Source organism: Gekko japonicus, unplaced genomic scaffold (genome assembly GCF_001447785.1).
Source record: "Gekko japonicus isolate JY-2015 unplaced genomic scaffold, Gekko_japonicus_V1.1 scaffold2680, whole genome shotgun sequence".
NCBI lineage: Eukaryota > Metazoa > Chordata > Lepidosauria > Squamata > Gekkonidae > Gekko > Gekko japonicus.
In genome coordinates, this window is record NW_015174917.1 from 91,390 (window position 1) to 106,027 (window position 14,638).

Below are 14,638 nucleotides of genomic sequence, written 5' to 3' on the forward strand. Positions count from 1 at the left end.
GCCAAGGCAAAAATGTGTGAGCCAGAGGCTAAAAAACAGTGAGCTAGCTCACACTAACTCAGCTTAGCGGGAACCCTGGTGGCATCCTCTCCCCTCACGGCAGGAATCGGAGAGCGAGGCCTACATGAAACAGTTGCTGGAGGTGGATACGAAGATGGCCAGTGAGGGTAGGGGTGCCTATATTCGTATCCCTGGGATGAGCAAACTTGTCACCCCACTCTTCCAGGTCACCCGGAGACATCATGTGCGGGTGTGACATCCATCGCCTAGGTGGCTGAGGCGGGGACCACGGAACGGTTGCCACTGGCTCGCCAGCCCGCCCACTTCTACTTTCCCATCTGAGATCGACACCGGAGGGGATCTCAGACCCGGGGACAGAGTCCGAGGCTTCTCCAGAAGAGCTGGAGTCGGCTCAGGAGCGCAGGCAGGAGCACGTTGTCGAGATGCAGCCTTCTTCGCTGATGGCTCAGGAGAGGCGTGATGAGCTGGAGGGGAGTGAAACTCAGGGATCCGGGAGGCGGAGCCAATTCCGAGGACGTGGCGATGGACAATGTTTCCGGGGCTGACTTGGATGGCAGCTCCAAAGCGTTGAGGGCTTTCTCCCAGAAGGCGGCTTTACGTTCTGATGCCCCATCCCCCCGAGCTTTGGGGGTTAAGCGTTGGGAGGCCTGACATGTTCCCTCTAAGCTATTGAGTCTTGTGAGCGAAAACTCTACTCTGTGAGCTACCGGCAGTAAAGTTGTGAGCGAGCCATTTGGCTGCTGCATAAATTAGTTAGAGCTGGAGCCCTCCTTCCTGAGCGGAGACAAAAATGTGTGAGCTGGAGGCTCAAAAACTGTGAGCTAGCTCACACCGACTCAGCTTAGAGGGAACACTGGGATGTTGTGGCCGTCACCCAAACAAAACAGGCATCGGTCGTGTTCCTTGGTCTGAGTCGTCTTTTTGCAAAGGGCCTTCTGAGCCGTGGTATAAACTCAGAAGCCAGAACAACCCCAGTGAAACCAGGGAAGCAATCCCATCACCAACAGGAAATTGGAGACTCCAAAAAGACAACCTTCTCTTTCAGCGACAAAAGAGGAGGGGGGGGGAGCATATGGGAGCAGGTGGTCCCCGGGCAGGAACAAGTTTCTGGCTCCAGTGCACAGCACCCCCTGGAGGCTTTCAGCTGTAAGAACCTCTCCGTCGGCAGGCCTGCGAGGACTGACGATGAACATTCAGGTCCCCCTCTTGCATCAAGGGTTTCTCTTACACTTTTAAATCCTATGAACACGACTAACAAGGGACCAGTTCTTAGAGTTAAACGGTTCCTTCACCCTTTCCCCGGTCTCTGCCCCTCTGACTTCGCCACCCTCCCCAGCTCCCGAGCCCCCTCTTTCGTGCCAAAACGAACCAAAGCGCTGCAGTTCTTCGGAGTGCCGCAAAGGACTGTGCTGAACGGGGACCACAACGGCCAAGGCCCAGGTTCCCCCTCGGACACGATTCTGCGCCGGTTGTTGCCTCTCAGCTGAGCTTCTGCCACTGGCTTGTTGAGTGAACAAAACGGCAGAAACTTTATGCGCACGGCACTGTCACATGGGGGGGGGGGATGCAGACAAGAGATGCTGCCCCTGGACAGGGGTCAGCAGTCTCACCCTTTCTGAGCCTTTGAAATAACCTTCCTGGCTTTTCAAAAAACGCCAGCATTCCTTGGTGCCCTCTCCCATTAATGAGCACCAGGGGTCAGAGCGTGGGACCAGGATTTGGGAGACCCAGGTTCGAATCTTCGCCCCCCCCCCCAGCCTCTCATCTACCTCACAGGGGCAGGGGTGCGGCTGATGTTGAAAGACAGCACTTTGCCTAGCTTAGGTAAAGGTAAAGGTTCCCTTGCTCGAAAGCCAGTCGAATCCGACTCTAGGGTTGCGGTGCTCACCTCCGTTTCAAAGCCGATTACCTTCCCAAGGAAGCAGTACCTATTTATCTGCTTGCAATTTCTTGCTTTCAAACAGCTAGGTTGGCAGGAGCTGGAACTAGAGACGGGAGCTCACTCCATCATGCGGCACACCCGGGTCTCGAACTGCTGAACTACTTATCTTCCACAGCCTGCAGTTCAGCGTCTTAACCACTCGAGCCACCGCAGCCCCCTAGCTTAGGTACGTTTTCCAAATTCCATTTTCATTAATCTCATTTCTGAGTGGCAACTCTAGCCTAGACCAGGTGGGTTTGCTGTGCTGCTCCCCTGAAAATATGTGTTTCTCAGTCATTGTCAAAGCTGCCTGGTGAACACTTAGGACAGGACAGAAAGAAGAACTCCACAAACACCTTTGGCATAAAAGCCACGGCTTATGGCAAGACGAAGAGAGTGAAAACACACATAAAAGGAAACAAATCTTTGACGAATCTCACTGAAGGCCAGATCAGATTTTACAGCGAGTTAGGAGAACCAGGCAAACGGGCTCAGGCTGTTGACCAGAACAGGCTTAGCCACGGAACAACAGAGTGAAAGAAGACCGTGCCACCGATGTCCACGAGGCTCCACTCCTCAGCCTGTGAAACATAAACCGGAGCTTCTAGCCAGTAGATGGATAGCGCTAGTACCGTGCAAAAACTGGCTCTCCCAAAACCACAGCACTAGCGGGACGACAGAGGTGCCACGGAAGAACCAGATACACCGCAGCCTTTCCTCACGGTGATTCACATGAATGCAGGATGCTACTGTCTACTGAGTCCGACCCTTAACCCACCAAAGTCAGTACTGTGTACTCTAACTGGCAGCAGCCTCACCTGCCACCGGATTCTTTGAGCTGGAGATGCTGGAGGTTGAACCTGGACCTTCGGCAGGCCAAGCAGGTGCTCAGTCTTCTTTCCTCATCACTATGCTTCTTTATCCGACCAGTGATCCACCCCCACCCACCCCCCAGTGACCCCCTGCTCCATGCCTAGAAGATGGCAAAAAAACAACAACCCAAACCCTCCAGGGTCCCTGGCCAAACTGGCCTGGAGAAAAATTGCCTCTTGATCCCGAAGCGGCGATCAGCATTTCCCTGGGCATGTAAGAAAGGGCCACGAGAACTAAGCCCTCAGGCAACCCTTCCTGCCCCTCCCTCTCATGATCTGCCTGAGTTCACACAATCCGCATTGCTGTCAGATGGCCCTCTAGCCTCTGCTTGATCTAACTGTCAGGAAGTTCTTCCTCACGTTTAGCCGAAAACTCTGATTTAATTTCAACCCGCTGGTTCTGGTCTGACCTTCTGGGGCAACGGAAAACAAGTCCACACCATCCTCTATATGACAGCCCTTCAAGTAACTTTAGTTTAGTTGAATGGCTTCTTTTCCTGCCTCCTCACATATTTTTGAAAACAGCAACACCTTCAAACTAGAGAACCTGGCAGTTGACAATGAGCTTTAATGCAAAAACTGAAGTCTGGTCACAGCAGCAGTTCCAAATGCCTCCAAACCTGCCCCTTCATCCTGCAAGACCTACCTCATTGTCACACGCCTCTTGTTCTTTTGTGTGCTAACGTTTATTCTTTTCCCCAGTGGACATGGTGCAGTTTCACAGGTAAGTTTGATTTTCTGTGGGCAATCCACCCTCCCCTCCCAAGTGCCCAGCAATACAATGAACCCTCAAAATTTGGCTCAGTATGAAATGAGGAGTTCCTGTTCTCAACAACTGGACGAAGGTGCCTCCTCACTGCAGAATTCCAGAATACCTGTGGATATTGTGACTATCACCCCAAATCCTACCGAGTCGGTCAGTCTAGGAAGCACAAAGAGATCCTGCCGCCGAAGACTTCGGGGGCGAAAGAAAAGCCAAGGAAGCGGTCGGACTCAGCAGCGGCATACAGGAGGGGGAGGGGCAAAGCAGGAGGCGTGCAGCGATCGCCTTCCGCAGCAGTCCGTTCTGAACCTGTGGCCCCTGTTCCCACGGGACAGACGGGAAGTGGAAGTGTGTCCAGGCTCAAATGCAAAAAACCTACCTTGACGCCATCGGACTTCTTGTTCAGTAAGCTTTTGGCAGCTGCAGAGAGAAAGAAGAGACGGGGGGTCAGCCTCGCTGGGTGAACTCTCGCTCCCCGCCCGCCCCCAACACAGCCTCACAGGAGTGTTAGTCAAGAGTTTCCCTTAGGAATTAGGATGACGACAAAGGCCAAGCCAGATCCAATTAGGCAGATTATAGAAGGGCAACGGCTGGTGTGGCATTCACAGTCTCACACGGGAATCATGCCTCTTCCAAATACACCGCTCAGCAGGAGGGGCATTTAGAGCTCGGAGGATTTTGCCAGCTCTCCTTACTTCCCTCTTCAATATCCAAAGCCAATAGTGAATACTGAAGAGATAATTAAAAAAAAATAACTGTCTTAAACCTTAAACGCTGAATCTTATCCCTTGAACACAGTCGTTTAACACTACTTCACCAAACACCAGTGTATGGCAAGGAAAATCGTCAACATCGGAACACATGGTATCCCATGTGTTGTTGGTCATGTGACACTAGTCCTTGGATCAGCCACGAATGCATGCTGGGTGGGCACAATGCACATGACACACCTTTTTTTTTTGCACATGACACACCTGACCTCCGCGTTGGGAGATTTGCAGCTGGACATTCTCACCACTCTGACAAACCCACTAAGAGCCCTGCTGGGATAACAGGCACAAGAAACAACGGGCGTGGGTTTGTTGTGGGGGAGGGCGGGAGCCTAGAAGTGGGGCAGTCGCGGTGGCAGCCGAGCGGGGAAGCCCAGAGACCGTGTGTGAGACGAAGAAGGTCAGCAGTTTTGCCTTCGACAGGGCAAGGCCTTGTCCCCTCTTCTGGGATGAACAACCAACTTGCAGGCACACACACACACACACACGTACAAAATGCAGAGCGTGCTTTTCTGCATGTGTAGCAAAGGGACACGGGAGAAGCCCAATTGCACACATGAGCCCAGATACCCACAATCCACAGACAAGCTTTTGCTAGCGACGCTGTGCTCCGGGGCCGACAAACTGCCCAAACGGACAAACATTCGCACAAAGGAATTGCTGTACAAACTGCTTGTGGAGGAGGCCCGTGGAGGATTCTGAAGAGCTGGTGGGGGACACAAGTTTCTTTTGCTAATGGCCCCTGAGACTTACTCGGGACACACCTGCAGGATGGTAGGAGGGAAAGACCAGTGGGGCAATAGGAAACCTTCATGGCCAGGAGGACTCCAGGATGGGCCACAGTTCCCAAGTCACACAGAGAACATTATTCTTTAAAAACCTTGTGGTTGCCGTGAGGGCCAACTAAGTGTCTTTGTACTTACAACCACACGGAAGCATGCACTGGACCTAGTAGCCAGAAGTCCTGCATCTCAAGCCAAAATACATGCGTGTGCACATGTGGCAAGATTTTTGCAACAAGACCATTCATTGGGCACCACCGAGGGCCTTGTCTGACTGCCGGGACAACACATCCCCCCTTTCCTCCTGCAGAGGTGCGGCCGTGGGAGGGCTTTCTTTGCCCTGTGACATCACCAGGTATTCAAATCTGACTGGCTACCGGACACCAGGGCACCGTCAGGTTCACTGTGTGTTCACCATTTAGCTGGGATCACGCACTAAAGGACCCGGAAGGGGGGGGGGCTTAAAATAGGACAGAAAAGTGGCACGCATTGAGTCTGTGAACAAGAATGACAAAAATCTGATGAACTGTTCCGACAAGGTCAGGCCAGGCGTGTTGTACCCCTTACAAACCCAATTTTCACCATGAGCACTAGACTCAATGCACTTATTCTACGGCTTCACAGGACATCTAAAAACTGGAAGCCCTAAACAGAGCCGCGCATCAGAACACGATGCAAACTCAGTTTGTCTGCCAAGAGCAGCATTTGAGATTCAGACTGTGGCCTGCCTCAGGTATGAACGTGGGTCTATAGGACTTAACACACACACCCGCCCCCCTTCTTCCCTGCAGGAGACGCCAGAGGGCAGCCAGGCTGGTCTGCAGTCAAGCGCGCGGGGTGGGCGGCAGTGTTCCCTCTAAGCTGAGTTAGTGCGAGCTGGCTCAGAGTTTTTTTAGCCTCCAGCTCACACCTTTTTGTCTCGGCTCAGGGAGAAGTGCTCCAGAGCAAACTAATCGATGCAGCAGCCAAGTCGCTCGCTCACAACTTTAATGCCAGTAGCTCACAAAGTAGGATTTTTGCTCACAAGGCTCCACAGCTTAGAGGGAGCCTTGGGTGGCTTTTTCCCAGTCCAGCTGCACCGTGGAGACCACTCAGAGCTTCGGGTCTCTGACACTCGAAAGCGCCTCACCTCCAAAATTGTGTTGGTCTCTAAAGGTGCTCCTGGACTCGAGTCTCGCTGTGCTTCACACCCACGAAGCCGCCTGATCCGGCATCCGTCCACCAAGGTCAGGCCAGGAGCCCTCCCGGCGGTGAGGCGGGGGACTCTCACGTCACCTACTGCCCAGTCCCTTTAACTCAGTGGTGGCGAACCTACGGCACGGGTGCCAGAGGTGGCACTCAGAGCCCTCTCTGTGGGCACGCGTGCCATCGCCCCAGCCAGGCCCAGAACATCCTTAAAGTGTTGAATTCTCTGCCAAATAATTTTAAGTAAATGAAAGCCTTTGGGATTGCTTTCCTTACTTTGTTTGGATCATCTTAAGTTAACGTATGAGTTGCTTTTTTCTAAAGCAAAACCTCAGTATTCAGGTTAAACTGCCGTGTTGGCACTTTGCGATCAATAAGGGGGTTTTGGGTCGCAGTTTGGGCACTCGGTCTCTGAAATGTTTGCCATCACTGCTTTAACTGGTGCTGCTCAGGATCGAGCCGGGGACCTTCCGCTCCCCCACGGAGTCAACTGTGCCTCCCTTCAAAAATAGTAATGAACAAGTCCCCTTTTCAGTGGCTCCTGCACCCCCAGTTACAGGATAGAAAAATGGGGTGGGGGTGGCTGGTGCTGCTTAGGATCGAGCCGGGGACCTTCCGCTCCCCGACTGAGTCAACTGTGCCTCCCAGGAGCGGCAGGTAACTTTAAAAATAGTAATGAACAAGTCCCCCTTTCAGTGACTCCTGCACCCCCAGTTACAGGATAGAAAAATGGGGTGGGGGGGTCCTGCTTTTGTGCTCATGTGCAAAGAAACAGTTAAAAGGCTTTGGGATACAGACCCGCTTTCCCTTGCAAAACGACAACTGTCCGGAGTCTCCAAGGCCCCAGGAGACCTGCTGACTTGACGTCTCCCCAGGAGCCTCCCTGCTCCGGAGGGAAGAGTTTGGCAACATCTCAGCCCGGGCTCCTGGGGCACAACAGGAGGCGGGCCAGGAAGGCCTGGTGTCCCCTCCCAGAAGTCCAAACTGGGCACTGGAATTCCCTTTGCGGGGCCCACTGGCAGGACACGCCAAGCCCCCCCCCCGGCTGCTCACAGAGCGAGGGCGTGGCTCAGACACAACAGGGTGGGGAGGAGGAAGCCGAGGTTCCCATCCGTGTCCCCCTCCAGCCCCGAAATGGCTCCTTCAGGGAAAGAAGTGAGAGCCCCCCCCCACACACACACACATGTCGTCAAAAGCAGGTCCCTCTCTGGCGTCTCCATTATGGTCCACGTGCCACAGGTCGGGAGTAGCCACGCAGCCATCACAAACCCCTGCCTTGTGGGTACTGGGGCAGGAACTTGGCATGCCCCACTGGCTGCCTCCACAGGCAAGCGGCTGATGTGCACCACTCACCTCCTGTCTAGTGTTCCCTCTAAGCTGAGTTAGTGTGAGCCAGCTCACAGTTTTTTAGCCTCCGGCTCACACATTTTTGTCTCAGCTCAGGAAGGAGGGCTCCAGAACAAACCAAATTAGGCAGCAGCCAAATCTCTCGCTCACAACTTTAATGTCAACAGCTCACAAAGTAGAATTTTTGCTCACAGGGCTCCATCATAGCTTAGAGGGAACATTGCTCCTGTCCATTGTGAACGGGTGCAAGGGGCTGGCCGGGGGTCCAGCGACGCACAAGCAGAAACATAAATGGACTTAAAAGAAGTGTCCTGCTTGCACAAGATCCTGGGCCACACCTAGCGCATTCCTCCCAGTACGTTACAGTGGCCAGTTGCACGAGATTTTTGACACGCCAGCGAAGGCACAAGAAGTCTGACTCAAGAGTCAGCAGGCCCCACGGTCCTGGTGCAAGTGGGAATGCAGTAGAGAGGTGGCCGGCCCCCACAGAAATCTCCCCGCCCCCTGCCCCACTGAGCACGCTCCACACACCAGGAGTCCCCAGCAGGAGGTAGCCGCTGACCCAGGGCGGGGCGGGAAGGCTCATGCCACATAACGGGGTTTGGGAGGGGGGGGGGGGGGGGGGGGGGGGGGGGGGGGGGGGGGGGGGGATGCCCTGCACTGGAGCACCACACACAGCCACACGACTTGCTGGGACCTGACTTGGGAGACACACACACACACGCGCGCGCACGTGCGCATACACACACGGCACAATAGGCATCACAAGGAAACAGCCAGGACAACCCTAGGGAAGCGGCTGCTGGCCAGGCCAGGCCAGGCCCCAAAAGGCAGGCGAAGGAATAGCTCAGGCACTCGTGATCTGCAGACCCCCAGGCACGGGACGCGGCTCAGGTCCCCCCCAGCCCCTTCCCATGAGTCCTCGGAGGCAAAACCCTGCTTTGAAAAGTCTGCTAACCTCAAAGCATCCACAATACCAAAACGTTCACTCACAGTCTTTAGCACAGGGAGGGACAACACACAGTCTGCAGGCTACGAGAGGTGTTTTGGAGGCTCTGGCAAAGTTTTTGTGTTGTTGTTGTTCTTAAACTCAAAAATGTCTAAACCTGACATTGTGTCTGAAAAACTCAGCAGCCACAACGGGAGTTGAGAGTCCGGATTTTTCCTTCCTTCCCACGCGTAGGATGCGTGTCACACCTAAGAGGGTCGGAACCCAGCTTTTGAGTATCTACAAGCTAGCAACCTCCAGACACTCTTCCCACTAAAGACTTGTGTCTGTCTGCCCCTCGACAGCATGTGTGTTCTCGGAATGGTTGGGGGGGGGGGACACATTCTTCCGTGACTCAACCAGATGGGCCGGTCTTGGGTTTAGACCCATGGGGGGCTGTGATAAGCCAACACGCTCGACTGACTCCAGAAAATTCCAGCTTCCACTTTGATTTCTTTTAAGAGAGAGAAAATGGTTAGCCTTGGGGTTAAAGTTTTTGGTCACTAACTCCCCCCTCCCAGAGGTCCTCAGTTCTGGCAAATCTGCCCTCGGTTTAAAGGTAAAGGTAAAGGTTCCCTTGCTCGAAAGCCAGTCGAGTCTGACTCTAGGGTCATCTCCGTTTCAAAGCCGAAGAGCCAGCGCTGTCCGAAGACGTTTCCGTGGTCATGTGGCCGGCATGACTCAACACCAAGGCGCACGGAACGCTGTTCCCTTCCCACTGAAGTGGTACCTATTTATCTACTTGCAGTTTCTTGCTTTCGAACTGCTAGTTTGGCAGGAGCTGGAACTAGAGATGGGAGCTCACTCCATCATGTGGCACACTCGGGTCTCAAACTGCTGAACTACCAACCTTCCACAGCCTGCAGTTCAGCGTCTTAACCACTTGAGCCACCGCAGCTCCTTCTGTTTAGCTGGTGGGAAAACACCAGTCGGCCCGAGGGATGGTCTTGGCCCCAGCAACAACAGATTTTGCCAACATCAAGGCGAGAGGGGTGGGGGTAGGGGCAAGGGAGCCCGTTGCAAGCAAAGCTACAAGACTGGGAACGGAAGTCCCAGCATCCTCTGGGATCCTCTGAAATCCCCGCATCCTCCCTAGAGCCCTGGACTTTCCCCCGCAGCTTGCCTGCGGGGACTGGGGGCCGATCAAGCGCAGGCCCTTTGAGAGACAGGAAGCCGCTGACGGCACCCGAACCCACTCCGCCTCGGCTCCTGTCCAGCCACTGGTGCACCGGGCTGAAGCTCTCTAGGCCTCACAAAGTGGAGTCCGGCAGCCCTGGCAGCTCCAACCTGTGACAGGCGCACTGGAGCACACCAAAAAGTCCAGATTCTGAAAAATATATACGTATAGCCAAAAACACCACACAAAAACAGCACCTCCCCACACACTATAAGCATGCTGATTAAGTAAAACCAATAGGGACCTGTCAGGAACTAGGGAGGAGAGAGAAAGGTGAAGAAGATGCTTTTGCACCACCACCCCACGCACCCACCACCGGTCGGCCCCCCCCCCCGGGAGGGCAGAGGGACCCTAAGGAGGCTGCTGCTGTATCCTGAGAGCTGTAGGGCACAGCTTCATCCCTTTCTTTAGCCCCAGACCCATGATGGGACTTTTTGGCCCGAAGGAAGCAAGTAGGCCAGCTGCCAGCCACCGGAGCATTCCTCCGCAGAAGGCTGGGGCCTGACGCCCAAGTGCTGTTCTCTAGTGACAAACGTCTTCCACGGCAAGCCACCCCTCGGATGGCGGCAGTCTTGGCGGGTGGAGAGAGAATGCCCTGTTTCGGGGTATGCATCGGGGGTGTGTGTGTCAGTCAACGGAAGATCTCCTCTAACCTGCCCTGCAACACTCTCTTCCGGCATCCACAACGGCACACCCTGCAGGTGATGAATCAAACAGACGACGCACTCAGAGGCACAGATTTAGCAACTGCAGAACTTGGCTTTTTATGTTGCAGGATTCCAGACCCAGGTAGATGCTACTGGAAACAGCCAACCATCCTGCCCTGGCTCAACACCAGACTGTGCGGGGAGACAGTAAGCCACTTCCACCATCTTCTCCTTGAACATGAGAGGCCACTTCATTGGAACGGGTCACTGCATGATAGGATTTCTAACCTTAGGTGGTCTGGACAACTTCTGGGCACCCTGATGTCCTCATTCCAAGACATCCAGTCTCAAAATAGCTGCATTCGCCTCCCGAATTCCCACGAAAAAGCAGGTATGGGCGCTCCACACACTACACCAATTCCCCATCGCCAAACATCATCTGCCAATCCACCACAGGACTGCGTCAAATACCCCAACATGCATGTTTGGTTAGTAGATTCAAAATCCATGTCAGAATGGTCTTGGTTAGATGGACAACTCGGTGCATGCCCGTTTCTCAGCCAGCAAGCACAGATAGGGCGTCTCACTCGGTGCACAAACACGCGTCATGCTGTTTTGTCTTTCTGGGGGGCGGGGGTGGGGTGGATGGGCAAGTAGGTGGTTCTGGGTTCAGGCACTCAGGAGAGGGGACTCATGCCACATACCTTGCTCAGCCAGGCCGGCGGCAGCGCTCAGGGTGGCCGAAGCAGGGGCGGAGCTCTGCCTGCCGCCAACTGATTGGACACAATCATTCAGTGGGAGGAGCCGTAATAAAGCAAGAGAGGCCCAACAGCAACGGGAGAGCAAGGTGCAAGTAAATTAGTTTTGAAAGAAAAGTGGGAAGAGGGGAAGCACAATATTTACACAAAAAAAAAGAGAGAGAGAGAGAGAGAGAGAAGTAATTTATTCCCCTGAACACACGAAGCCAGCACAGAGCATCAGACATCAGGAATGTTGTTCAGAAAGCTCCAGACCCGGCTGTAAACGACCTTTATCAGAAGACTCGAGAATGGCGTTCTGGATCAGCAAAGCTCAAGAAACGGGTCTTCACACAACAAGAGGCTATAGTTCGATGTAGTTTGTGGTTCCAGAGGCCGCACGGTAGGCTTTGGGGACGAAGGGAGGAAAGAGGTGGGTGCGACAAACACAGCTGAACGTCTCAGCGGCGTCTGGATGTACCAGAACACAAGAGTTGTTGAAACAAAGCAACCGGCCAGTGACAGGTACCTCTTTGGTTACTGAGTACCAAGGAGGTCAAGGCAGAGAAGTCCAGTCAGTGGCTATCAGTGTTCCTTGAATGGGAAGTACACAATTTTGACGGAAAGTTAGAGTCCCAGGGCAGGATTCGGGTGAACCAGGTTCAAATCCCCACTCTGCCGTGGAAGCCGGCTGGGCGACCTTGAGCCAATCACACAATGACTGGCCCAAGGCCAGAAATGAAGATGGACACAACAGTGCTGTATGTTGCTCCAGATCCCCAACAGGGAGAAAACGGCCCGTGGGGGGGGGGTATCCAAATAAATAAATGAACGCTTTTGACATGTTTTAAGCAGTGGTAGTCTTCACCGGAGTTTCTTTCGTCCACTGCCCCATTTCCTCCACCACCCCTCCGTTCCTGAAACGACTCAGGGGTACAGACAGAATTTTGGTTTCCACTCACTGAACTCCGACATTTGCTGATAGATGGGTTCCCCCACTTTGGCTCAATCAGTTTCAAATAAACACAACAACATTAAATGCAGGATTAGAAATTTTGCAATTTAGTCTAAGAGAAACCAGGAGGAAGAAGAGGGAGCAGCCCTTAAAACTGCTTTGCACGGAAAATGCGCACAGCCCCGTGAAGCATCTGATGTCGGGGCGACTCTCCAGAAACTGTCAACATAGTAATATACTTTATTGTCATTGTACATAGTACAACGAAATTAAGATGCAATCATTTCGGTGATCTACAACAATATTCATATACACTCACACAACCATTCACAACTATCTCATAACTCCCTTAAGGTTCACATAGCAACTTAAAACCACCAATGTCACCCGAATTCCAATTTCATACAGCATTTAAGGCAGTAATAGCTCTCGAATAAAAACTATTTTTTAATCTGTTTGTCCTTGTTTTAATTGTCCTATATCTTCTGCCCGAAGGCAGCAGTTCAAACAGGGAATGTCCAGGGTGTGACAAATCCTGCAGAATGTTTTTTGCTTTTTTCAAAAATCGAGAACTATACAATTCCTCCAGGAATGGGAGGGGGCAGCCAATGATCTTCTGGGCTGTGATGATAACTCTCTGGAGTGCTTTCCTATCCACAACCGTACAACTGGCAAACCAGGCACAGACGCAGTATGTTAAAAACGTCTGCCTAGAAGGCAGGATACTAAACAGAGACCTGAAATCAAGGACAGCATTTCAAGGTGATGCAAAAAGTGGAGGAGAAACTGATCAGAAGCAGGAGAGACCCTGGGGACTGTTGCGTGGCCGGCAAAGGAAGCCATGTCTTTCGAAGTCACACAGTCTACCGCTGTCTACTCTGGGGTGCTTGCTCTTCCCAAAGGAAAACCAAGCAGATAAACTGGGAACCAGCTCCTGGGAGACCTTCCTAGAAGAAGACAGCATTGACAATACTTGACATTGACAGAACACATTTCAAACAGTCAAAGCACCTCATGTATATCTTCAGTCAGCGAGCCATGGCAGGAGCTCCTGGGGAGGAGGCCTTGAAGCGGCTGACCTCTTTTCTCCCAGGTCAGGGACAGAAGGTGCTGCTAGGATGACAGAAAGCGTCATCTGGACACCCCTTGGATCTGGAACGTGGAGGTGTTCCAGCTGCAGTTTACACGGCTGGGAAAGTTAACGGCTTTTCTGCTACGCCCGCTTGCTTTGCCACGTGCGCAAGGTATATCCATTGGCTCATGCTTACGGGGGGATTGTTTTATTTCATTTATTTATTTATTTATTTACATTTATATCCCACCCTCCTCGCTCGCGGGCTCAGGGCGGCTTACAGTACACAGGCGTAAAACAACACCACAGTTACGCAATCAAGGCACACAGTGCAATAAAAATACGGTTAAAACATTTTAAAAACAGTTAAATACAATGGGCAACTCCCAAGGATCCAGCACGACTAACACACAGCGCGACTAACTAGTAAAACAGTAAATCACCGTGTACAATTAAACAATATTTGTTGGTTTTTATATGCAATGTTTAGAATGCAATTATTAACAAAATTACAACAATAACACTACAATATAGCATTTTGAAATATGGGTGAGTTTATAAAATGTAAAATGCTCCTCTATATATTAGAGTAATTTTAGAGTAATTTTTATGTTTTTGGTTATTAAGCATGTTACACTCCATTGCAGCTTGCAGCACTTCATTCTAATAAAGAAATAATTACAGAATGACAAACCTGAAGAAGGACACGCAAACGGACAGTGTACTAGAACTCCGTCGTAAATACTGTATCGTTTGTCTGTAGCTAGTACTGTATTACTCTGTATGTACTGCTAAGCTTTATATCACATATTGTAGTGTTATTGTTGTAATTTTGTTATTAATTGAATTCTAAACATTGCATATAAAAACCAACAAATATTGTTTAATTGTATACGGTGATTTACTGTTTTACTAGCTATTATACACCGTGGTCCTGTTTGTTGTAATGATTTCACTATAAGTCAGAGGCCCTAGTACTGACGGCCATTCCTGACACAAGCTGTACGCGTGTTCTTTAGTACTGGATCCACTAATAAACAGTTATCTTCTTATGAAGCCCTGACATCCTCTCACCAGGGTTCCCTCTAAGCTGAGTTAGTGTGAGCCAGCTCACAGTTTTTTAGCCTCTGGCTCATACATTTTTGTCTTAGCTCAGGAAGGATGGCTCCACAGCAAGCTAAACGATGCAGCAGCCAAATCACTTGCTCACAACTTTGATGCCGGTAGCTCACAAAGTAGAATTTTTGCTCACAGGACTCCACAGCTTAGAGGGAACATTGCCTCTCACCCTATGTTGTCTAACATCTACATGTGCCCCCTTGCCCAGCTGGGGCAGAGTTTCAGGCTGGGTTGTTATCAGTATGCAGATGACACCAAGCTGTATCTGCTGATGGATGGATG

General features: G+C 51.9%; 1 protein-coding gene across 1 annotated transcript in view; it reads right to left on the reverse strand.

Moving 5' to 3' along the window:
- LOC107122036 (calcium/calmodulin-dependent protein kinase type II subunit gamma-like) overlaps positions 1 to 14,638 on the reverse strand; it is a 193,713-nt gene that overhangs the window by 52,024 nt on the left and 127,051 nt on the right. Inside the window, exons 13-14 of the mRNA XM_015425061.1 lie at positions 11,178 to 11,246; positions 3,957 to 3,997 (exon numbers count right to left, since the gene is read on the reverse strand). Coding sequence (XP_015280547.1) covers positions 3,957 to 3,997; positions 11,178 to 11,246 — 110 coding nt within the window. The remainder of the gene's footprint in view (positions 1 to 3,956; positions 3,998 to 11,177; positions 11,247 to 14,638) is intronic.